Source organism: Triticum aestivum, chromosome 2D, assembly GCF_018294505.1.
Source record: "Triticum aestivum cultivar Chinese Spring chromosome 2D, IWGSC CS RefSeq v2.1, whole genome shotgun sequence".
Taxonomy (NCBI): domain Eukaryota; kingdom Viridiplantae; phylum Streptophyta; class Magnoliopsida; order Poales; family Poaceae; genus Triticum; species Triticum aestivum.
In genome coordinates, this window is record NC_057799.1 from 18,065,465 (window position 1) to 18,090,048 (window position 24,584).

The 24,584-nt window shown below is 41.5% G+C and overlaps 2 protein-coding genes across 2 annotated transcripts; both read right to left on the bottom strand.

Moving 5' to 3' along the window:
* Positions 1–1,668: 1,668 nt before the first annotated feature.
* LOC123048347 (defensin Tk-AMP-D1.1) lies at positions 1,669–2,492 on the bottom strand. The gene is made up of 2 exons (XM_044471468.1): positions 2,318–2,492; positions 1,669–2,171 (listed from the first exon to the last, which is right to left on the bottom strand). The coding sequence occupies exons 1-2, from the start codon at positions 2,379–2,381 to the stop codon at positions 2,008–2,010; spliced, it is 228 nt and encodes a 75-aa protein (XP_044327403.1). The 5' UTR covers positions 2,382–2,492; the 3' UTR covers positions 1,669–2,007.
* A 556-nt stretch (positions 2,493–3,048) lies between these two features.
* On the bottom strand, positions 3,049–5,189 carry LOC123048348 (uncharacterized). The gene is made up of 2 exons (XM_044471469.1): positions 5,084–5,189; positions 3,049–3,647 (listed from the first exon to the last, which is right to left on the bottom strand). Exons 1-2 carry the CDS (start codon positions 5,094–5,096, stop codon positions 3,322–3,324), a joined length of 339 nt encoding a protein of 112 aa, XP_044327404.1. The 5' UTR covers positions 5,097–5,189; the 3' UTR covers positions 3,049–3,321.
* Positions 5,190–24,584: the final 19,395 nt, after the last annotated feature.

Consider the following 24,584-nt stretch of genomic DNA (forward strand, 5'->3'; position numbering starts at 1 on the left):
TGCTCTACATGTGTCTCCAAAGGTACTTGTTGGGTTGGCGTATTTCGATATTAGGATTTGTCACTCCGATTGTCGGAGAGGTATCTCTGGGCCCACTCAGTATTACACATCACTATAAGCCTTGCAAGCATTGTGACTAATGAGTTAGTTGCGGGATGATGTATTACGGAACGAGTAAACAGACTTGCCGGTAATGAGATTGAACTAGGTATCGAGATACCGACGATCGAATCTCGGGCAAGTAACATACCGATGACAAAGGGAACAACGTATGTTGTTATGCGGTCTGACCGATAAAGATCTTTGTAGAATATGTGGGAACCAATACGAGCATCCAGGTTCCGCTATTGGTTATTGACCGGAGAGGTGTCTCGGTCATGTCTACATAGTTCTCGAACCCGTAGGGTCCGCACGCTTAACGTTACGATGACAGTTATATTATGAGTTTATATGTTTTGATGTACCGAAGGTTGTTCAGAGTCCCGGATGTGATCACGAACATGACGAGGAGTCTCGAAATGGTCGAGACATAAAGATTGATATATTGGAAGCCTATGTTTGGACATCGGAAGTGTTCCGGGTGAAATTGGGATTTTTCCGGAGTACCGGGAGGTTACCGGAACCCCCCGGTAACTTAATGGGCCTTAGTGGGCCTAGGTGGAAGAGAGGAGAGGAGGCCAGGGCAGGGCCGCGCGCCCCTTCCCCCCCCCCCCCCAGTCCGAATAGGACAAGGAGAGGGGGGCGGCGCTCCCCCTTCCTTCCTCCCCTCCACCTCTTCCCCCTTTCTCTCCTAGTCCAACATGAAAAAAGGGGGGAGTCCTACTCCCGGTAGGAGTAGGACTCCTCCTGGAGCGCCTCTCCTCTAGGCCGGCCGAACCCCCCCTTGCTCCTTTATATACGGGGGCAGGGGGCACCTCTAGAGACACAATTGATCATTGATCTCTTAGCCGTGTGCGGTGCTCCCCTCCACCATATTACACCTCGATAATATCGTAGCGGTGCTTAGGCGAAGCCCTGCGTCGGTAGAACATCAACATTGTCACCACGCCGTCGTGCTGACGAAACTCTCCCTCAACACTCGGCTGGATCGGAGTTCGAGGGACGTCATCGAGCTGAACGTGTGCTGAACTCGGAGGTGCCGTGCGTTCGGTACTTGATCGGTCGGATCGTGAAGACGTACGACTACATCAACCGCGTTGTGTTAGACGCTTCCGCTATCGGTCTACGAGGATACGTGGACAACACTCTCCCCTCTCGTTGCTATGCATCACCATGATCTTGCGTGTGCGTAGAAATTTTTTGAAATTACTACGTTCCCCAACAAGATCAACGGCTGACGTGTGTTAGACTTATGGGCTGATGTTGGGCTTCCAACACACCTCCATGTGGAGGGACTTAACCCAACACTATTCACATCCTGTTTCATTCGTAGACCTGTCCAGCTATTCTTGGGCTAAATCTTCTCAATTATTGGCTTGACTAGTTGGACATTTGTACCCGAAATCTGGTTCCGCTAAAAAAATCAAAACTCTGATAGTTCAGCTACAGTGAAATCTATCTCAAAAAAAAAACTTCTATATATAAAGAAACGGATTTGCTAATTCTCGTCTAGACGAGAATTAACAATGTCCATCTAACTTGTACCCCATTTGATTAATCAAAGAAAAAGGAAAGGAAAAAATCTTCACGAATCTTTATGTAAAATCAAATGGCATAGGAGTTAGATGGTACTTAGTTATGTCTCATCTAGATAAGAGCTAGGCACACCCAGAAAGAAGAGAAACATACGGAAAAAAAGGAGATACATGTGATCCCATGAACACTCTCATGGGCCACACATTTTCTTTTCTTTAAAGAAACAAAACATTTTCCTTCATTCGAACCCAAGGATAACATCGCGGTGAACCTGGAACTTTATCAAACATACGAACAAAGGTAATTCAAACCATGCAAAGAATAAGTTCATAATTGTCGCCGTCCAACCACCTAAATATATCATGATATCGTCTAGCACTCCTTCGTGCACATGCACCTCCTCTTCAAGCCGGAGCACTTGCCACCGGTGAACCCCTCCGCACCGCACACACCGGCGCAGTTTTCGGACACGAAGCACAGCCCGTTGAACCGCTCGCTCTCTGTCTCACACTCTCGTGCCTGCGCTGGCACCACCTCTGAAGACAAACATGAATAAGCGCACATGGTTAGTTTTTTGAACACCAATCAACAATAATAAACCAACCCAAGAATTGGAGGACACTAATATCATATGCATGTTTACATTGTTTTGTTCTCGCAACAGGAGCGAAATGGTACTTACCGGTGGCGACGACGAGCAGGAGGAGGATGGCAACGGCCGGGAAAAGCTTGTGTGATGACTCCATTCTTCCTTATTTGTATCTGCCAAAACGCGCCCTGTAAAATGTACACTTATCTGGGATTGTAAAACTCTGAATGACAAGTTAGGATCGATGCTTGTGACATGCTTATATAAGCGCGCAGCCGCAATCACATATACATGGTGATGCATAATTCAGCACCACAGGAACATCTCGGATCAATATATGGAACATACTAATAACAGGCTTGTATGTGCACGACCACACAACGCTGATGACATGCAAGCAAATGCATAATTCAGCACGACATGAGCATCTCACACCTATATGTGCAACTACCTAATAATAGCTGTGCACCAGGAGCAGCCACGACCCCCTGCTGTCACCACATGTTCTCATCATGAAACTACAATTTTTAGGCTAACAGACTACTAATAATGGGCCTGATTGCTAGGTTGAATTTTTTTTGTGGGCATCTAATTTGTGGTTGGTCGTGCAAGGGAGGGCCATGGTCAGTTTGTGTACCCCACTCTCCTTCGTCTTGGAAAATATGTAACATTTCTGTACTATACGTGTACAGATAATAGAGACCAACTTTAACCTTAAAATTCAGATATTACTGATAAAAACAAGCTTGAGACACTATAGATTTGTCTACTAGTACTGGAAAGTAGTTCTACTTATAGAACGACATGGAATCGCATGGAAGATATAATTATAAATAGTGGGCATTACCATGGACCGTGGGCATGTTTATTCTGCAGTGTATAGTACAATACCATGTACAATAATTAGTACAGCAATAAGTAGCTTGATAATCCAAACATACCATCCAAGTCTTAGAATATATCAGTTCCATATTATATTACACACACATATATAACAGAGAACCCACATCTTAGTGTAGAAATTGCCAACTTGATAATTTGTTCATCCATGGATATATATCAGATTGGTGCCCATGGTCGTTTGTCTTAGTTCATCATTATGGTTTCTTGACCTGGTGGGTGTGGATGATGATACCACGGAACTGATCCCATGAGACGTCACGGTGGGACTCCGTGGCAGCAGTAGTTTTAGCATTTGATATTTCAGCATTATTGCTTGCACCTCCTGCATCGGTTGCGCCGGAAACCTGCCCGCCAAGCGATGGATCCATTCCAGTAAAGGATACTTTCTGCTGTGCTTTCAGCTCTTTGCGAGAGAATGCCACTTGGTTCTGGTATGCACCACCCTCCAGGACATTGTAGGAGAACATAATTACAAAGACAAGTAGTAGGAGAACGGTATGTCTCTTCACCATTTTCTTCGCTGAATGAATTGACACAAATTTTATATGAATATAATATATGTACATGTAACGAAGCTAGAATTCAATGAGAATTTTAAATTTTGTAAGTGATACTAGGTATGCTACAATACTAGATAGGGTAGAAGGAGAAAATAAAAGGATTTTTAAACCTTCATGATCAGATTATACGTGTGCACATAGTGGTGTAAGAGATTACATATACAACAAATAGATTAACAGGAGTGCAGGCGGATGAACTGCTTAGTTGTTGTGAAATAATTCTCAATTTGGATAACTGATACAACATAGATGTTTATTAGAGTAATCCGAGGCACATAGTCGATCTACTGAGAACCAAGCAAATACACCAAGATTTGTTAATGAGGATCACCGAGCTCGGCTACCCTCCTGCTGGGGCATGACTTCGGGCGCTCCTCCCCGTGACACCGCTAAAATATTGCAAACTGACCACCCGGGCGCTGACACATGCTGTCAACTCCCCCTATGCGCATGTGCTATTATATTGGCATATGTTACATTGTGTGTCTACCCTCACATTTTATAAGAGGTCTAGGATACAAGTGTGCTATTTGAACAAGACTCCATGCCCTGCCTACATATAGTACAACTCCATCACCAACTGTAACATATCTTGTACAAAATATTTGGGACAATTCTAATAAGATTTTCAAAATTACTTTTTAATATATTTTGTTCTGATCTAGCACCTAGCAGAGAAAACTTAGACATATTTTCTAGGGCAGTAACAAGTGAAAACGATCTCACAAAGGATCCGATAAGATCTAACAAAAGAAATTTGGGGCATGTTGGTTGGCAATAGATCGCACACGACAAATTGTTGTGGTACATATTACTCCTAAACGGTAGATCAAGCATTTTTAACCTGTGACAACTATTTGACATAAGGTGCTAGTGGAAATACTGTTAATAAATGCTATTTATTCAAAATCCCATGTGGTGACATACAATTAAGTACTCCCCCGTTCACAAATATAAGATGTTTTTGATATTTCTATATGGACTATATACAAACTGAAATGCAAACACATTAATACGTGTCTACTTACATCCGATCCAGAAAAAAAAGTTATAACATCTTATGTTTTTTAAAGGAGGGAGTCAAATACATTGTCAGTTTCAAACATATTACCCTGCCATTGATTTACAAGTTGTTGATGCACACAAATTTATGCAAAGTTGTAAATACTTCTCTAAGAGTTTTGGTGTGCACACATGCATGTATTACTTTGTTTCTAACCGGCAACATAATTATGTTTGGCTCACTGAATGGTTTTGATAATCAGAAGAATCTATATATTTGTAAATAGAATGTCTCATATCCTAACATACTGATAATGAATTACAAGGGATTGGACACCACTTTATAGAGAACATGCATTTATATGGAATATGGGAAAATAGCATACAAACTTACATGTTTCAAGCATCTCCCTGATGGCAAGTATGTAATGCTCAAAACAACTAACGTACCTATATATAGGGGAAAGACTCAATGATATAACTTAAAAATAAACATAAACATCTCTCATATTCGATAGTGGATGTCGAGCATGCGCAACTTTTACATGACTAATAATCATAAACACAAGTTGTGTCATTTCCAACATGTCCGAATGAAGCTGAAGTGGAAAGCATAATTTGTGGCCAATATAACAACAAAGTGATATAATGGTGCTCTTACCGAAGAACCACTTTGGTTTGTCGGGGTTATCCCAAGATAGTTTATATTCCTTGTATGGTTTTACATTTCCCCGCACACATCTATATTTGAAAAGTAAATTGCATTTTATTATAACTCATATATGTTTGGTTAACTAAGTCTATCCAAAGGGATGGGGAAATGATCATCATGTTTTTGGCACACCTATAAGCACCTATTTTGCGTCACTCAAAAGGTAAAGGTTTTGTTGTTGTATTGCACAACTTTCAACAAAAAAAGTAGTTTCATTCTATAGCACTAGATATGATAGCTATCATGATTTTTCTAACATAGTCCAGGTTCTTGTAATATGTCGTCCTTGGTCATAGATGTTCACACCATTGTACACCATAATCTCTAAATTTAATGTTTTCTACAACCCACAAACCAAAACATAATTTAACACCAACACTAGATTATATCATATATGGAAATTTCGTACTAGATTATCATTCTAATTACTTGTGCATGGAAATTCAACCTACCAATCTCTGAAAAGAAAATACATAATCTCTCTCTCTCTCTCTCTCTCTCTCTCTCTCTCTCTCTCTCTCTCTCTCTCTCTCTCTGTTGCATCCAGTGACAAAGAGTAAATGTTACTCCCTCGTTTTCAGTTTATTAGGCTTGTCTAAATAACATAATTTCAGTCCGTAAGGGCCAATGCAATGGGAATAGGCTCCTTTTTTCTCCCAAAATAGAAGCATAAGATTCTCCGCATCAATTAATTAGGCGTAGGAGAATTGACCAGTTAATTTACGGAGAACCGGGTGAAAACTGATTCCCCTTGCTTTTTTACTCTTCTTGTGGAACCAACAAATGCATCAAGGCGAGAGGGCAATGCATGCCCCACAAGTATGTGGCCCAGCAATTAACTGGGCCCTCCTTGGTTAAATTAATTTTTTATATATGAATAACAAACCGAAAAGGAGGGAGTTTTAATGTATTGAATGTTCACCATATACGTACCCTAAAAAGCTACCCGCTACTGGCTAGCAGATCCATCTTAGGAAACTTTCATTATGGCAGTCCCAGTGCTCCACCTTGTAATATATCTTAGTTATGACACCTGATTCAAATCCTAATGTGTCACCCTATTTAATGAAGAAAAAATAGAGTTATCGTATCTTAATCAAGATATAGTTCTTAGCACCAAAACAAAGATAACTCCCACACAGAACACATTATATGAGAGCCATTTTAGATAAAACAATAATATACAATGCATTGGAGGGGTTATATCTAAGTGCATATCAAATGAATATGATATAGTCTAGGACATAATGCATTGAGAGTGCCCATATATAGTTAGATAAATTGCCATACGCAATTACTACCTCTGTCCTGGTTTATTAGGCCCCATATTGTATTTTGGGTCTAACTTTGACCATGTATTTGAAATATATATATATAAAGTATATCATATAAAAAGTGTATTGTAGGATTTGTAATTGAAAACGATTTTCTATGGTATAATTTTTGTGACATATAATTTACGCTTTATTAGTTGAATTCATGGTCAAACTTTGGTTAAAAATAAAAGAGGGCCTAATAAACCGGGACAAAGGGAGTAATTACAAACCATATGGGGCGATGTATTGCATCATATAGTTTAAAAATTAATAAATATATGTGATATATTTCAGAAACCATCTTTATAATTAGTAAATCTAGTTCAATGTATGGAAGAGAAAGGTGTGATAGCTCCCATGTGTCCCTATACCCTCTATGAACAGTAAATTCAAATAAATAAATAAACTGAAACTTTGCAACATCAAATATGCTCAAATGTTTTAGGTGCTTGCAAATTTTCATAATGAAATATCATGTAGAGAAAGGTGTACATATATCAATGCTAAAAGTGCTCAAAACTTTGAGGACTGAAATCTTTTTTCTTGTGTAGAGCTCCTCGAATGTTCTTTTTTCAAGAAAACTTGCAAGCACCTTCAAAGTTTGAGCATATTTGACGTCAAAAAGTTTCATATTCTTTTGATTTTTGTTTTCTATTTTTTTAGTTCATTTTTCATAGAGTGTAAGGACAAGCGGGAGTTGAAAAATAATCTTATATGTGGAATTGTTGATCATCACAGCTGGTTCATGATACGAAGACAATACATTTTTCAAAGCCGTATCTGATGGTGATTAATTATCAGGGAGTGGTTCACTGTACATGTAGTCTAAGATAACTGCTTTGTATTAAAATATTACTCGCTCCGATCCAAAATATGTGTCGTAATTTTGAACTAAGGTTAGTTCACCTTACTTCAAAACTGCGACACTTATAATGGATCTGAGGAAGTAGTTTTAAAGGTGGATAAAAATCATTTTCCTTGATACTTCTTTGCTCATCTTGTTGAAGTGCATGTACTACCAGGCTCAGCTCACCTATCATGAGGGTAGGAAACAACACCAACTATGCTTGTCAGCATGTCAAGTTCCCTTTCCTGCCTGGTTTGGACTAAGGTACGCTCATCTCTAGCTCTATATCAAGATAGCTGGCCACTAATTAATTCCCACCGTAGCTAGAAAAATCATACCTGATGAGACAAAACATGACTGACTAACCATAAAAATCATATATATTATTGACAGAAAAGGCTTCAGCTACTATATATATTAATTTGTCTAACAGTTTTTGAAAGTTGGTTTACTTGTAGAATGACAAAGAATCGCATGGAACATATAAATAGTTGCCATTACCATGGACCATGAGCTTGGTTTATTCTGCATTTTAGTACAATACTACCTTGTACAATATTAGTAGAGCAGTAAATAGCTTGACAGTCCAACACACAATCCAGGTATGACAAACAGTTACATTACACACATAACAAAGAACTACATCTTAGTGTTGAAATCACCAAGTTGGTAATTAATTCATCCATGGATATCTAGTTTCTGCCCATGGTCCTCTTTCTTAGTTCATCATTATGGTCTATTATAAGGTGGTGGTTTGTGATTAATCCCATGAAAATCTTTCACAGAGACATCATGATGGGAATCTGCGGTAGTGGTAGTTTCAACATTTGCTATTTCAGCATTATTGCTCACACCTCCTGCATTTGTTGCACCAAGAACCTGCCCGCCAAGCAATGGAATCATCCTGCTAAAGGATGCTTTTTGTTCTGTATTCATCACTTTGCGAGAGAATGCAACTTGGCTCTTTTGTGCAACACCCTCCAAGACACTGTATGATAACACAATTGCAAGGGCAAGTAGTAGCACAACAGTCTTTCTCTTCGCCATTTCCCTGCTGGATGAGTTGACACATTTTTGTCAGAATTGTCTGATACGTGCATGCAATTAAGCTAGAAACAAGGTAGTAATTTCATGAATATGAGATATACTACGTATATGCGACAAGAATATTGACAACAAAAAGTCAAATGGAAAGGTTGAAGATCACGAGCATTTATAGACTTTAAGATGAGATTACATGTATCTATAGAGGTGTCACATACTACAACTAAGAATTTACTAAGAGTGTAAATGAATGAATTTCTTAGTTGTTGGTTAGTCATGCATTAATTTGGAGATTATATAGATATAATGAAGTGGTTTTCAAAATTATCTCCTGAAAGATTTGTTTCTGCATTCTAGAACTCTAAGGGACTAAAGATCCTATATGATCGAACAATATAAATTTCAAGCATGTTGGTTGGCATTAAATTGTGCAAGTTTCTAGTAGTTTCTCGTTTATTATTCAGAAGCAGTAGATCAAACATTTTGCATACAATGAAAAATATTGAACCTAAGGTGCTAGTGGAGATATTATTAATTGATTCTGTCTATTAAAAGGCCATGTGCTGACACACAATTAAGTAAAACACATGGTCAATTTTCAAAGATATTACTTTGGCCATTGGTCATAGTTATAAGCAAAAGTATCTCTCACAACTACTTATTTTCTCGAACACACATGTATTAATTTGTTTCTAATCTGACAATGCACTTTTTTCTCACTGGGAATCACGAGATTCCAATGTTGGAGCTTACTAAAAATGAATTCTAATTTATTATATCACACAACTACTACATAGCACATACATTAAATCAAATATGGGAAAAATATTGTGAAAACTTACATGTTTCAAGCAACTCCCTGCTGGCAAGTATGTAACACTCGGTGCAGTTAACATACCTATATATAGGAGGAAGGCTCAAGGTAGAACTAGACAAAAAATATATAACCATCTCTTCTATAGGATAATGGATGTCCGGCACTCGCAACTTTTACATGAATCGTAATCATAGACAAAAATCAAATTATCTTTGACATGTTCAGCGGAAGCTGAAGTGGAACGCATAACTTGTAACCGATATAACAAGAAAGGTATACAATTGCGCTCTTACCGAACAACCACCTCAGTTTGTCGGGATTATCCGAAGATATTGTTTATTCCTTGTATATCTCTTCATTTTTCATGCACATAGTTATATGTGAAAATTAAATTGCTTTTTGCTCTTAAACCATATATGGTTGGTTAATTAAGTCTATCTTCCAAAAGGATTGGCAACTGGTCATCATGGTTGTAGCACACCTAGATATACTTATTCGCCGTTACTCAAAAAGCGAAAGCATTTCTTGTTGTCTTGAAGACATTTCAGAAGATAAGTAGTCTCATTGTACACCACTGTATATGGTATATATCATCATGTGCTGACATAGTCTAGTTTCTGGGAATATATTACCATCGGTCGTAGATCTTTACTTTCCCCTTATGAAATATAGCATATATAACATCATGATCCCTAAATTTAACGTTTTGTACATCCCGTAAAGTTACTTGAACACTACTTGTGCATGTAAATTCAATCGTCTAATCTATGAATGGAAAAAAAATCCAACCTTTAACACATGCACATATTATGTGGCATCCGGTAACGAAGAATAAAGTGTAGCTAGCTTAGAGTGATAAATGCTTACCCTAAAACCCTACACGAGGCGACCTATCAGATCTATCTCTTGAACCTCCATTTATATATCCAGAGAAATTACCATAGGTGGTTCATTTACAAACTGTATGCGATCATATACTGCATCAGACAGTTCAATACACACACACGCGCGCGCGTCCGCACGCGTGAACACACACACACACACACACGAACACACATTGATAGGACGTCTTTATTTTTAGTAGACTACCTGGTTTAGTTTACGGAGATCATCACAGGTAGTTCATGATGCAATGATGACACAATTAGCACAGTCGTCTCTGATGGCGATTACCAGTGAGGGGTACACCGAATATATACATGGTCTAAGATGAGCGATCCAGGATGGTTTCCTTATCAGTGGTGTTAGCTATGCAGAGGTAGGCGGGATGATTTTCCTAGCTACGTGCCGCTTTGTATATCTTGTTGAAGTAATACCAGGCTGAGTGTCACCAACCATGAAGGTAGCAAACAACATCAACAGTTCTTGTCAGCTTGTGAAGTGCCCGAATTGATTTGGATGAAGGCACGCATATCACTAATTCTAGCTAGCCACTAATTCCTGCCAGCTAGAAAGGTCATATAGCTGATGAGACAAAATCATCTCCCCAATAACGCTATCCCCAACCTATAACAGTTCTTTCAGTCCAGCAATTGCCATTATGCTTGATAGCCAGGTAGACCTTATCATTCAGTATATATTGGTTGGCACTTAGTGCTCATGTTTTCCAGCGAACACTATCTTATATTGCAAGAAATATGTTGGTGTGCATGTGACTTTCACAAACGTTCATAGCCTATTTCTATGCGGCTAGCAAAAAGTAATTATTTCTTATGGGAAATATTCCTCCTGAAGAAAGATCAGCCGTAGTCTCTAGTGCATCTAATCCACTACGTATGATATCATGATTTGCTAGCATATGTAGAATGATCATGATCCCTCCATGAACATAATTAATATACCTTGCAATGTACTTTGCTTACAAAGCATCTTCTGTTGGCACTGCTCATTTGTAGGAAAGCTATCATTGTACTCCTCTGTAACTATAAGAATAAGATGTTTTCGCAGTTCAACATCTTATATAATTAGTTACAGAGGATCTATTGGTTAATAAATACCAGTGTAGAGACACTAGTAGAAAACGGAGCTTTATTACCGGTTCATAAGGGCCTTTAGGTTCCATTGAATTTCATTTTTTCATTCAATTTTCAGGAAATTTTTTGAATAAGAGATAAATAAACAATTGAATTTGAAAAAAATATACTTTCTATTTTGGATAATTTCTTTTCAATATGACCCTCTTTTTGGAGTGAACGATCGAATATTCCCCTATTCCTTCTTATGGTTCTGCAATCGGCACTAAAGGGTGGAGACTAAAGCCCCCCCCCCCATTTAGTACTGGTTCGGCACGAACCGCCACTAAAGGCCACCACGTGGTGTGAGCTCGCGCCGTGGTATGGGGGACCTTTAGTACCGGTTGGTAACACCAACCGGTATTTTTTTTGAATTTTTTGGAAAAAAAATTGATTTTTTTTAATTTTCAATTTTCTAAATTATTTGATGATTTAGTCTCTAATCACCCCTCTTAACTGCTCAAGTGTGGATCACTCGTTCCAAATCGTCTAACTTCCCGGCCGGTCACCCATCCTCTAACTACCCCAGCCTGAGGACACTTAACTTCGGAGTTCTATTCCCCCTACTTTCCAAGTCTGCACTTGTTGTTTTCTTGACAAATGTAAGCTGTCAATCCTATTAACCCTCAGGAGTTTAGCTTGAGCATTAGGTCACACGTTTCACCGTTTGAGTTTGAAACTATTATTCTAAAAAAAGTAATTATTTAGTAACACTAATATTTCTTGAATAAGTAGTTTGACCACAGCTTGACCAGATTTGACCAAAATTCAAAAAATTGAAATAATTATTTACTAACACTAATATTCTTGAATAATTATTTAGTAACACTTATATTTCTTGAATAAGTAGTTTGACCACAGTTTGACCAAAATTCAAAAAAACTGAAATTTGAGCATATCCTTTTTTTCCTTTTAGAATTTGATGATTCTAAAAATTTGCAAACAGGCCGTAGTTATACATTCTAAAAATCGGATGCGGATTTTCGTGCTGAACATTGATATATTATACGGTTTTTCCCGACATCGTATGCAAAAGTTATAGCCGTTTTACTTTTTCATAACACTTTTTTGCAAAACATGTCCAAATTTAAGTTTTTAAATTTTCCTAACTAGTAGATGTAGTAATATAACTACATCTCGAAGAATTTTATTTTTTGAATTTTCTATCATTTTCTTTTGTTTTTTTCAAAACTGAAATGGCGATAAGGGGGGTAGAGTTTGAAAATTAGCCTATAGTGCCGGTTTGTGTCTCCAACCGGGACTATAGGTTAGAACCCTTTAGTCCCGGTTCGTGGCACCCGGTACTAAAGATTAGACCTTTAGTATCGGTTCGTGCCACGAACCGGGACTAAAGGGGCTCGTGGGGCCCCGGCCTGACGCCAGCCTGCCACCACCCCTTTAGTACCGGTTCATGGCACGAACCGGTACTAAAGGTTCAACACGAACCGGCATTAATGCATAGCCGTTCGAACCGGAACTAATGATACCATCAGTACCGGGCCAAAATCGAACCGGGACTAATGTGTCTCACATTAGGTCCTTTTTCTACTAGTGAGACCCTCAGGTTGCGATTGATATTATTTTTGCAAATCGGTTGCAATTGAAATCAATAGCAAAGCACACGTATAGATAAGTTTGATTCAAAAGCACAGTGGATCTAATCTTGTGCCAGTCTTATCTATATCACCCAATTCCTTTGTATTGTTTATCTTAATATATCCTCTCATTAGTATTTTTTATTCATGAAATCAGATCCATTATATTTTTTCGAAAAGAAGGTTGAACCACCAGCCTCTAAATTGAGTGATGCACACGGCCATTTTAATTATATTATTCAGCAATGCCTTACAAGATAAAAACATCGATCCTTCCGAATCCATCTTCAAAAGCCCCACCACCTACAAGCTTGATTATAAAAGTGGTCATGATCAGGGCCGCTTTCCCTTAAGTCACCCCTACCCACATCATCTAAAATCGAAGCACCGGTCCAGCTGATCATTGGCGCACACCGCATCCACACCCTCCAGTCGCCGCTGCCGTCTTCCGCGAACCCATCTTTAGGTTAGGGATCAATGAAATGACCTTTTTTGAAGCCTCTCGTCGATGCCACCATGACGCCAGACAGCGCCGCCTCCCATGGCTCGTCCATCATCATGAGTTTGCTGTTGAGACCCAGCTACACCGCGCCACTGTGACTCACCGTCTCCAACTGCAAGAAACCACGCCATGCCACCTCAGGACCCTTCCAGCCAGCACCTGCTCCAAAACAACGATGCCCCCTAGGAGGGAAAATGGTGCCTCGCGACCTAGATCTAGGGCCAGTTCTTTTGGCGGCTTAAAAAATAAGCCGCCTCCTTTCCAGCTTTTCCAATAAGCCGCCTTCCTCATCTATCAGGGCTTCTGAACTAGTTATGGGATTACTAATTTAGAAGTCTCAACAATTTTTGGGAGCGGCTTATTTTTTAAGTTGGGGAGAGGCAGCTTATTTTTTTAAGCTGCCCAAAAGAACTGGCAGCTAGGTTTCCCCAGAACAGCCTGGGCGAGAAGACCATAGCCGCCTTGAACAAGCAAATGACACAAGTACATCGCCATCGTCTACCATGACCGAAGTTAGCGCAGTTTGCACCAGCAGCCACAACTCACCAAACCCGTACCCGGCTTCAGAACCGCTAACCCCAGAGGGTTGTGGATCTCCCGCACAAGCTTCTTAGATGTCATAGAAAGCTCTGGCCGCCACGCACCTCCTACGACGAACCTGGGTATAGGATCCCTTGATCTGTAGCCCTAGGCACCGCCACATGAAGCTGCCTCCTGGTCCGTCATCCCTGACGGAGGGGATGCCGCCACTGCCTTGTCCCGAGCCGCTGCCCTAAGGCCCTTGCGGCATAGATCGGTCACACCCCTATGGAGTCTGTCGCCCCCGTGGTGCCACCAATGCGACGGTGCGCTGCCGGAAGGAGCAGCCGCGGCAGGGACATCTCACGCCGAAGTGTACAGCCCCTCCAGAGAGGCACAAAGTGGGGCGCCAGATAACCTCCGTCCCCTTCACCGACGGCGCACGTGATTTCTCAGAGGCCACCTCTAGGGACGATGAGGGGAGAGAAGAGGCAAGAGTGGGCGGCGACGAAGGGTTCTAGTGTTTGCACCCCCTGGTCGCCCAGGAGGTGGCGAAGCGAGGGACGCAGTCGAAAGAGACCATGTGTCACTGGGAGGAGCAGCCGCAGGAGGGAGATCTCACACTATCATACACTGCCCCTCCAGACAGCCATGACCGTCGGGCGGCAGATCCCTGTCGTCCTCTTCACCAACGGCGCACGGGCTTTCCCAGCGACCACCTCTAGGGAAGACAAGGGGGAAGGGGAGGGAGGAGGGGGAAGCGGCAGAGGGGCTCGAATTTCCTGGTCAAATCCATTTATATATCAAGCCTATCATTTTAGTTGGTTATTCAAACTTAATAAAAATTCTTTTAAATTTAATATTTTAAGATAAATTCCAAGAAAAATTACCTGCCTTAATGGGCCGCACCAACTGCGGTGTGTTTATGGTTTAGATGTGAGTTGGCCCATAAGTGGATGCCATAGGTGCGAGACGCAGAATCCTATTACACGCGTAAAGCCCCCTCTCCCCCGCCGAGTGCTCCTATACAACGCTTCAGGCGCCCACACAGGGAAGTGGTGCTCACGCAGCCGCTAACTTGGGACGGCCCAAGGCGGGTGCTCGCTCGCTCTCGCACGTTTTTTTTTCGAGGTCCGTCGCTTGCACATTGCTTATATTGATATTGGTTCACTAGTCACTGGTCACGGTTTGACCGGTCAACTCATGACTTTTGGAAATAGAAAAACAAAGCATCCGATAAAGAATTGTGAACTCAAAGAATTTCATAGATTTGGAAAACCTTCACCAATTTGAAAAAAGTTCATCAAATTTGCAAAAAGTTCGTCGGCCTTCGAAAAAAGTTCATCAAATTTGAAAAAAATCATCAGTTTTAAAAAAAACGTTCATCAAATTTGACAAAAGTTCATCAATTTCCAAAAAATGTTCATCAAAAAATGAAAAACAATTCATCAATTTTAAAAAAGTTAATCAAATTTGAAAAAAATCATCCATTTTCAAAAAAGTTCATCCAATTTGAAAAAAATTACTTCAAATTCCAAAAATATTCATCAATTTCGAAAAAATAGTTCATCAAAAAATGAAAAAAGTTCGTCAAATTTGAAGAAAAAAGATCGAATTTTTTCGCGAATACGCAAAAGGCTTGCGTATCATTGCACTGATAAGTAGGAAAGAGTGCATACAATTATGTTACAGCGGGAGATAGGCTAGCCAAGCATGTGTGCAAGGATAGCATGCAAGGATAGCCTGGACGCAAGAGGGGAGGGGTGGTGCGTCGGCCACCAAGAGAGCCCTAGGCTACGTCTCTAGTAAGATCTGCGCCAAGTGCGTGGCGCCCGCGCGTGCCCATAGTCTTGCCTCGTCTCGGATGACATTGACAGCGCGGCTCACGGAGGGGCGGTCGCCGTCGAAGGTGCAGCCATTGCGGTGCTTCCAGAGCCACCAGGCGGTGAGGATGGCGATGGAGGCGAGCCCGCGTCGATGACCGCGTGGCGAGGAGGCGATGGCAGAGGTCAGCCAGGCGATAAACTCTTCGTCATGGCTCGGAGTCGTGGCAGTGGAGCGGCACCAGGAGAGCACCTCGTGCCATACCTGGCGGGAGAAGGAGCAGCCCGCGAGGAGGTGTTGCATGGTCTCAGGCTCCTGGTCACAGAGCAGACAGGTGGGCTCGTGCGGCAGGTCGTGGAGCGCGAGGCGGTCTGCCGTCCAGCAGCGTCCGAGCAGGGCGAGCCAGATGAAGAACTTGATGCGCAGCGGTGCCCAGGAGCGCTAGGTGAGTCACTAGTGCGGTTCTTCGATGGATCCAGTGAATAGGGATTGGTAGCAAGAGCTCGCGCTGTAGGAACCAGAGATGGTCCAGCGCCAGGAGAGCCTGTCCGGCTCGTCGGTTTGCGATTTGGAGACACGGTTCGAGGAGAAAAATGTTTTGAAAAAAATAGATCCATGGTAAAAGCGCAAAACTCCCAAGTTGAGAAAATATTTGCACAGACAATGTCCTATTTGTCACCTTGAAAGAAAGTGGGACTGAACTTTACATAGGAGACGGCTGGACATTACAACCATGCCTCCTTATTACATCCCATCAAAGCTCATTTCCATGGCTTTCAATCTTCCTCATTGGTCTATTTGTTGGGGCTAGACAGCAATAATGCGCTACATAAATTCATCGACATGGCAAATATGCACAATAAACAACCCCTTCCACCTTTGGTAAACTTTGAGGACATGTTCAATCAACAAGGAAGAAGTGCAATAACACAAAAAACATGCACATGTGACACAGAATTTAACATGGAAAAACCTCCTCAACTTCAGGAGTAAAAAACAACAGTTGTGGACCAAATGGTCCACACAAATTCACTATGAAAAGGGTGAGGACAAAATCTTATATAGAACCTCTAGAGAGATTTATAACACACCCTATGTGTTGCCAACCGGCCACAAGAGGCAAGATTTCAACAAAGCAGAGTTTACACATGCTTTTGTCCCCTTCAGTGTTTTGCAAACTGCTCTTAAGTCGCTGAACCAAATAGCACCAAATTTGGCACACAAGTAGACACACGAGTTCCTGAGATGCCCGTAAAATTCCAGCTCAATCGGACATGGTTTTCCTACCCAAACTATTCGTTTCCAAAAACTACTCCATTCTGAAACTACAGCAGTCCGAGCTGACAAAACCACTTTCAAATCCGATGCTCCACTGACCCAATTCTCAAATCAGCTAGCCAGATTGACGTAATGAAAGTAAGGAGCATATCTACCAATCCAAGCACGTTTGATCCTCCAATCACCATCTTGAACACGTTCTAGTTAGATGCAACAAATCTAGACAGAACCTCTACTTCTTCTTCCTCTCTCTCTCTCATATGTTGGGTTTCTCTCTTGTGTGTTCCCTCACACTCTCATGAATGACAGCCACCACCAGCAAGGGTGAAGTGCCTAGGGTTTTCTTCTCTACTCCCTTCACTAGGAAGCCCTCACAACTGCTGGATGCAACGAAGATCAACGGTTGACATGTGTTGGACTTATGGGGTGATGTTGGGCTGCCACACCTTCATGTGGATGGACTTATCCTAAAAAACTCCCCATCCCAACATCAAGGAGGGTCTCACTATCTTCCGGCAGCCATGCCAGCGACTTGTCACCACCTTGGTTAACTTATCAACCCCATTGTCATCAGTGTGAACCTTCTCAAGTTGCATTTGCTTGGAATATAACACATCTTGAATACAATGATAGTGGACTTCAGTATGCTTAAGCCTTGAATGAAAGTTTGCATTCTTACTCAAGTGAATGGCACTCTGGTTGTCACATAATAGCACATAAAACCAAGCTCACAAGCCGACCGTTTCAGCCACAATAACTCTTAATTTACTCACCTTTGTTACTGCAATGAATTAATTTTTAGTTGTATTCAATGTCATAGACTTTTGCAACCTGTTTTGCCGTGACACCACTCCCCGCTGCATAGGTAACAAAGTAACTTGAAGTAGACTTTCTTTTGTCAACACCTCCAGCCATGTCAGAATCTAAAAAGGCAATGAGCTTGGGCTCACCACCACCAAAGCAAAGCCTCATATCAGTGCTTCCCTGGAGATATCTCAAAATCCACTTCATTGTTTCACAATGAGCTCTTTCTGGATTAGACATAATCTACTCACAATACTAACCGCATGAGCAATGTCAGGCCTTGTACACACCGTAGCATACATCAAACTCACAACCACTGAAGTATAAGGAACAATCTGCATTTACTTTTTCTTCTCATAATTGGTAGGACATTGCTTGATGCTCAACTTGAAATGGGCTGCTAGTGGAAAACTCACAACTTTACATTGTCCATCTTGAACCTTTGAAGTACCTTCTCAATATACTTCTCTTGAGACAAGTACAAATTGTTGGAATTTATGTCTCTCTTAATTCTCATCCTGAGAATATTCTTTGTTGGACCTAAGTCTTTTATAGCAAAACATTTTCTCAACTCTTTCACCTTAGCAATCCTAAAGACATTCTTGCCAACAATCAGGATAACATCAACATAGAGCAACAATATGATAAAATCATCACTTGAGAACATCTGAATAAACACATAATGGTCTGATCTACACTTCTTGTAGCCTTACTCCCCCATGACAATTTCATACTTCATGTACCATTATCTTGGTGCTTGTTTCAGGCCATAGAGACTTTTCTTCAGCTTGCACACATAGTCTTCTTTGCCTTTCACAAGAAACCCCTCAGGCTGCTCCATGTATATTTCTTCCTCCAACTCACCATGAAGGAATGTCATCTTCACATCCATTTGCGCAACCTCCAATTTTAGACTTGTTGCCATGACAAGGATTAATCTAATGGATGCCATCTTCATAACCAGAAGAAAATATCTCATCATATAGTCAATTCCTTTTCTTTGGGCGAATCCTTTTACAACTACTATGCCCTTGTACCTTGGATGTGATGTGTGCTCTTCTTGCTTGATTATGTAGACCCATTTGTTCTTCAAAAATTTCTTGCCATTGGGTAACTTCACCAACTCATAAGTATGATTCTTATGCAAGGAATCCATCTCTTTTTGCATAGCCTTTTTCCACTCCTTCTTGTGCCCATACTCTATTGCATATGCAAATCACTCATGTTCTGAACTGTTTGATAATAACACCATTTACTGATCTCAGGGATACCTGCTGGAAGGAATTCGACCCCTGTTGGATATTCTGAGTGGGTCAGCTGGTGGACTTTTTGGTGCCGGTGCTTCCTACTGATCTGGATCATCAACTTCAGCATCATACTCTTGCTGCAGTTGGGGAGCATCTTCTTCACCTGCACCACAATGCATATCATCCAATACATCTTTTACATCTGCTTCAACTTGTACTGGAGCTGGAGCTGCAGGAACTAGGTCAGAATCAATCATGTCATGATGCAGCTTAGGAGGAACCTACCGCTTTGTCTTCACAATATCCTCAATTGTTTGGTCTTCTACAACATAACATGATGGCTTCTCACAACTTTCCTTGCTATAGGTCCAAACAGCTTGTAGCCAAACTCATCACCTCCATAATCAAGAAAGATGCATTGTCGTCTCCTTGAATCAAGCTTTGACCTTTCATCTCAAGGAATATGAACAAAGGCCTTGCACTCAAAAACATGCAGGTGGTCAGATGAGACATCTTGTCATACCACACCGTGTTATAGGAACATCTCCCTACAAAGGATAACTTGGTGAGAGATTAATAATATAAACTATAGTTCTTAAAGCCTCACCCCAAAAGTGTTTACGTAACTTTGCACTCGAAAACAAGCATCTAACTCTCTCAACAATTGTCATGTCATCCTGTCAGCAAAACCATTCAGATGTGTGTCTTCGAGGGAGTAAATTGATGCCTAACCCCTTGCTGCTTGAAATATGCATCAAATATCCCAGTGTACTCTCCTTCATTATCAGTGTGAATGCACTTGATCTTCTTCTTAGTTTCTCTATCTACTAGGGCTTGAAATTGCTTGAATATGCCTAGTACTTGATCCTTAGTCCTCAAAGTGTAGGCCCAAATTGTCCTGGAAAAGTCATCAATAAAAATCACAAAGTAGTTAGCACCACCATGAGATCTTACCTACATTTTGCAAACATAAGAATGTATCAAGTCCAACATCTCAGGTTTCTTGTGAGGAGGTAGAATTTTGAAGGCAACTCTATATTGCTTCCCTGCTAAACAATCTGAACATTTCTTGATGTGAACACCTTTCAACATTTTTTTCTTCACTAGCACTGTCATCTCCTTCTCACTCATGTTCCCTAGTTTCTTGTGCCATAGAGCACAATGATCATATTTCTCTAGTGCATTGATAGGAGAACTAAAGATCTTATCATGAACATGATACAAAATTGAGACCATCTTTCCTCTTGCAACAACCATGTTTCCTTTGGTGGGCTTGTAGAAAACTGCACAAGTAATCATCTCCATCAAGCAAACCAATGGAGATAATATTGAGATGAGGTGCCTCACAGATTTGATGACTAACTTTGTACCATTTGTGGTCTCAAAATGTACATGCCCTTTTCCAGTGATGGTTGTCGTATCATTGTTTCCCATCTTCACAACACCAAAATCACCTGATGTATAGTTGATGAAGATCTCTCTGTGAGATGTAGCATGAATGGTAGCACCGCTGTCCGGTATCCAAATCACCTTGTCACCATCCACAAGGTTGACGGTTTCGTCAGAAACAGTAGTGATCTCTCCTCAATAGTGGAACCAAATCTGCCTTCATTTTCTTCATGCATAAAAAGCTTGATGTCCTCAACTAATGACGTAACTCGGTTGCCCTCTATGTCACTATCACTGGCTGCTGGTTCTAGTCTTGATTTTTTTGTATTTCTTCCACTTGCCACATTGCCACTTAATGTGACCCTTCTGATGGCAGTGATGGCACTCATAATCAGCATACTTGCCTCTTGATTTGCTCCTACCTCTTTCTGTCCCTTTACCTGGACCTCTTCTCCTGCTTATCCCCCTGGATTGAGTGACCAACAAATCTGAATGTGAGGAGGAATTAGCTTCAGCCACCTTTTTGGCCTCTTCATTTAGTATCTTGGTTTTCAGAACATTCCAAGTGACAACTCCATTTGGTGCTGAATTGCAAGCAGTGGCCTTAAAGGTCTCCCAGTTGTCCGGTAATGAGCCTAGTAGTAGCAAGGCTCTCACTTCATCTTCAAATCTAATTCACATTGAATAAAGTTGAATTATAATGGCTTGGAATGTATTCACATGATCTGCAATTAGAATGACCTCTTTGCACCTCAAACAAATCAGTTGTTTGATCAAGAACATCTTGTTTGTACCTTCTTTTCGGGCAAATAATTCTTCCAATTTCTGCCATAATGTGTGTGCATGTGTCTCATGAATGATATGGTTTAAAATGATGTCATGGACCCATTGCTGAATAAACCCACAAGCTTGGCGATGAAGTACCTTCCACTAATCTTCATCAATGCCCTCTGGCATCTCAGTGGAGAACACTAGCTTCCATTATTCTCTGACATATAACAAGTCCTCCATCTTGCCCTTCCATGATTGATAATTTGTACCATTCAAAGATATCATATTGCTGGTATTCACCTCCATCTTTCACCACAAGAATCTCATCAATTAGCACAAGCAAACCAAAGCTCTGATACCATGTTGTTGAGGCTGGACAGCAACAATGCACTGCCCTAATTCAGCAACATGGCAAATCTGTACACTAAACAACCCCCTCCACTTGTAGTGAATTTTGAGGATAATTTCAACCAACAAACAACGGAATAACACAAACAACATGCACATGTGACACATGATTTAACATGGAAAGACCTCCACAACTTGAGGATTAAAAAACCACGGCTGTGGACCGATCGGTCCACACAAATTCACTATGAGAATGGTGAGTACAAAGTCCTCTCTAGAACCTCTAGAGAGATTTATATTACAACAGAATCTCCATGTTGCCAACCGGCAACAGCAATAACAACCACAAGAGGCAACATTTCAGCAAACAAGAGTTGACACAGCTTCTATCCCCTTCAGCGTTTTGCAAACTGCTCTTAAACTTCTAAACCAAACAGCACCAGATTTGGCAAACAAGTAGACACACGAGTTTCTGAGATCCTCTCAAAATTTTAGCTCCATCGAACATCGTTTGCCTAGCAAACTGTTCGTCTCCCAAAACTACTCTGTTCTGAAACTACAATAGTCTAAGCTGACAATAACACTCTCAAATCTGATGCTCCACTGACTCAATTCTCGAACCAGCTAAATAGATCGAACTAATCAAAGTAAGGAATAAGCTCACCAATTTTGGTACCAATCCAAGCACGTTTGAACCCCCAATCACCAGCTTGAACACTATCTAGTCAGATGTAGCAAATCTGGGCAAAACCTCTACTTCTTCTTCTTCCTCTCTCTCTCACAGGTTGTGTTTCTCTCTTGTGTGTTTTCTTGCACTCTCACGAATGGCTGCCACCACCAGCAGGGGTGGAGTGGCTAGGGTTTTCTTCTCTGCCCCCTTCACAAGGAAGCACTCACAATTGTTGGATCCAACTAAGATCTGAAGGAAATATGCCCTAGAGGCAATAATAAAGTTACTATTTATTTCCTTATATCATTATAAATGTTTATTATTCATGCTAGAATTGTATTAACCGGAAACATAATACATGTGTGAATACATAGACAAACAGAGTGTCACTAGTATGCCTCTACTTGACTAGCTCGTTGATCAAAGATGGTTGTGTTTCCTAGCCATAGACATGAGTTGTCATTTGATTAACAGGATCACATCATTAGGAGAATGATGTGATTGACTTGACCCATTCCGTTAGCTTAGCACTCGATCGTTTAGTATGTTGCTATTGCTTTCTTCATGACTTATACATGTTCCTATGACTATGAGATTATGCAACTCTCGTTTACCGGAGGAACACTTTGTGTGCTACCAAACGTCACAACGTAACTGGGTGATTATAAAGGTGCTCTACATGTGTCTCCAAAGGTACTTGTTGGGTTGGCGTATTTCGATATTAGGATTTGTCACTCCGATTGTCGGAGAGGTATCTCTGGGCCCACTCAGTATTACACATCACTATAAGCCTTGCAAGCATTGTGACTAATGAGTTAGTTGTGGGATGATGTATTACGGAACAAGTAAAGAGACTTGCCGGTAACGAGATTGAAATGGTATCGAGATACCGACGATCGAATCTCGGGCAAGTAACATACCGATGACAAAGGGAACAACGTATGTTGTTATGCGGTCTGACCGATAAAGATCTTCGTAGAATATGTGGGAACCAATATGAGCATCCAGGTTCCGCTATTGGTTATTGACCGGAGAGGTGTCTCGGTCATGTCTACATAGTTCTCGAACCCGTAGGGTCCGCACGCTTAACCTTACGATGACAGTTATATTATGAGTTTATATGTTTTGATGTACCGAAGGTTGTTCGGAGTCCCGGATGTGATCACGGACATGACGAGGAGTGTCGAAATGGTCGAGACATAAAGATTGATATATTGGAAGCCTATGTTTGGACATCGGAAGTGTTCCGGGTGAAATCGGGATTTTTCCGGAGTACCGGGAGGTTACCGGAACCGCCCGGTAACTTAATGGGCCTTAGTGGGCCTAGGTGGAAGAGAGGAGAGGAGGCCAGGGCAGGGCCGCGCGCCCCTCCCCCCCCCCAGTCCGAATAGGACAAGGAGAGGGGGGCGGTGCCCCCCCTTCCTTCCTCCCCTCCACCTCTTCCCCCTTTCTCTCCTAGTCCAACATGAAAAAAGGGGGGAGTCCTACTCCCGATAGGAGTAGGACTCCTCCTGGAGCGCCTCTCCTCTAGGCCGGCCGAACCCCCCCTTGCTCCTTTATATACGGGGGCAGGGGGCACCTCTAGAGACACAATTGGTCATTGATCTCTTAGCCGTGTGCGGTGCTCCCCTCCACCATATTACACCTCGATAATATCGTAGCGGTGCTTAGGCGAAGCCCTGCGTCGGTAGAACATCAACATTGTCACCACGCCGTCGTGCTGACGAAACTCTCCCTCAACACTCGGCTGGATCGGAGTTCGAGGGCCGTCATCGAGCTGAACGTGTGCTGAACTCGGAGGTGCTGTGCGTTCGGTACTTGATCGGTCGGACGTCTAACTTGTTTTTGCAGGGCATGTTGTGATGTGATATGGTCAAGACGTGATGCTATATTTTATTGTATGAGATGATCATGTTTTGTAACCGAGTTATCGGCAACTGGCAGGAGCCATATGGTTGTCGCTTTATTGTATGCAATGCAATCGCCATGTAATTGTTTTACTTTATCACTAAGCGGTAGCGATAGTCGTAAAAGCAATAGTTGGCGAGACGACAACGATGCTACGATGGAGATCAAGGTGTCGCGCCGGTGACGATGGTGATCATGACGGTGCTTCGGAGATGGAGATCACAAGCACAAGATGATGATGGCCATATCATATCACTTATATTGATTGCATGTGATGTTTATCTTTTATGCA

What these genes read in the sequence shown, in the direction of transcription:
- LOC123048347 (XM_044471468.1), bottom strand. Translation starts at nt 2,381, where the DNA reads ATGGAGTCATCACACAAGCTTTTCCCGGCCGTTGCCATCCTCCTCCTG. An exon ending in CCTGCTCGTCGTCGCCACCG is followed by an intron (nt 2,172 to 2,317) that starts GTAAGTACCATT and finishes GTTTGTCTTCAG; the next exon opens with AGGTGGTGCCAGCGCAGGCA.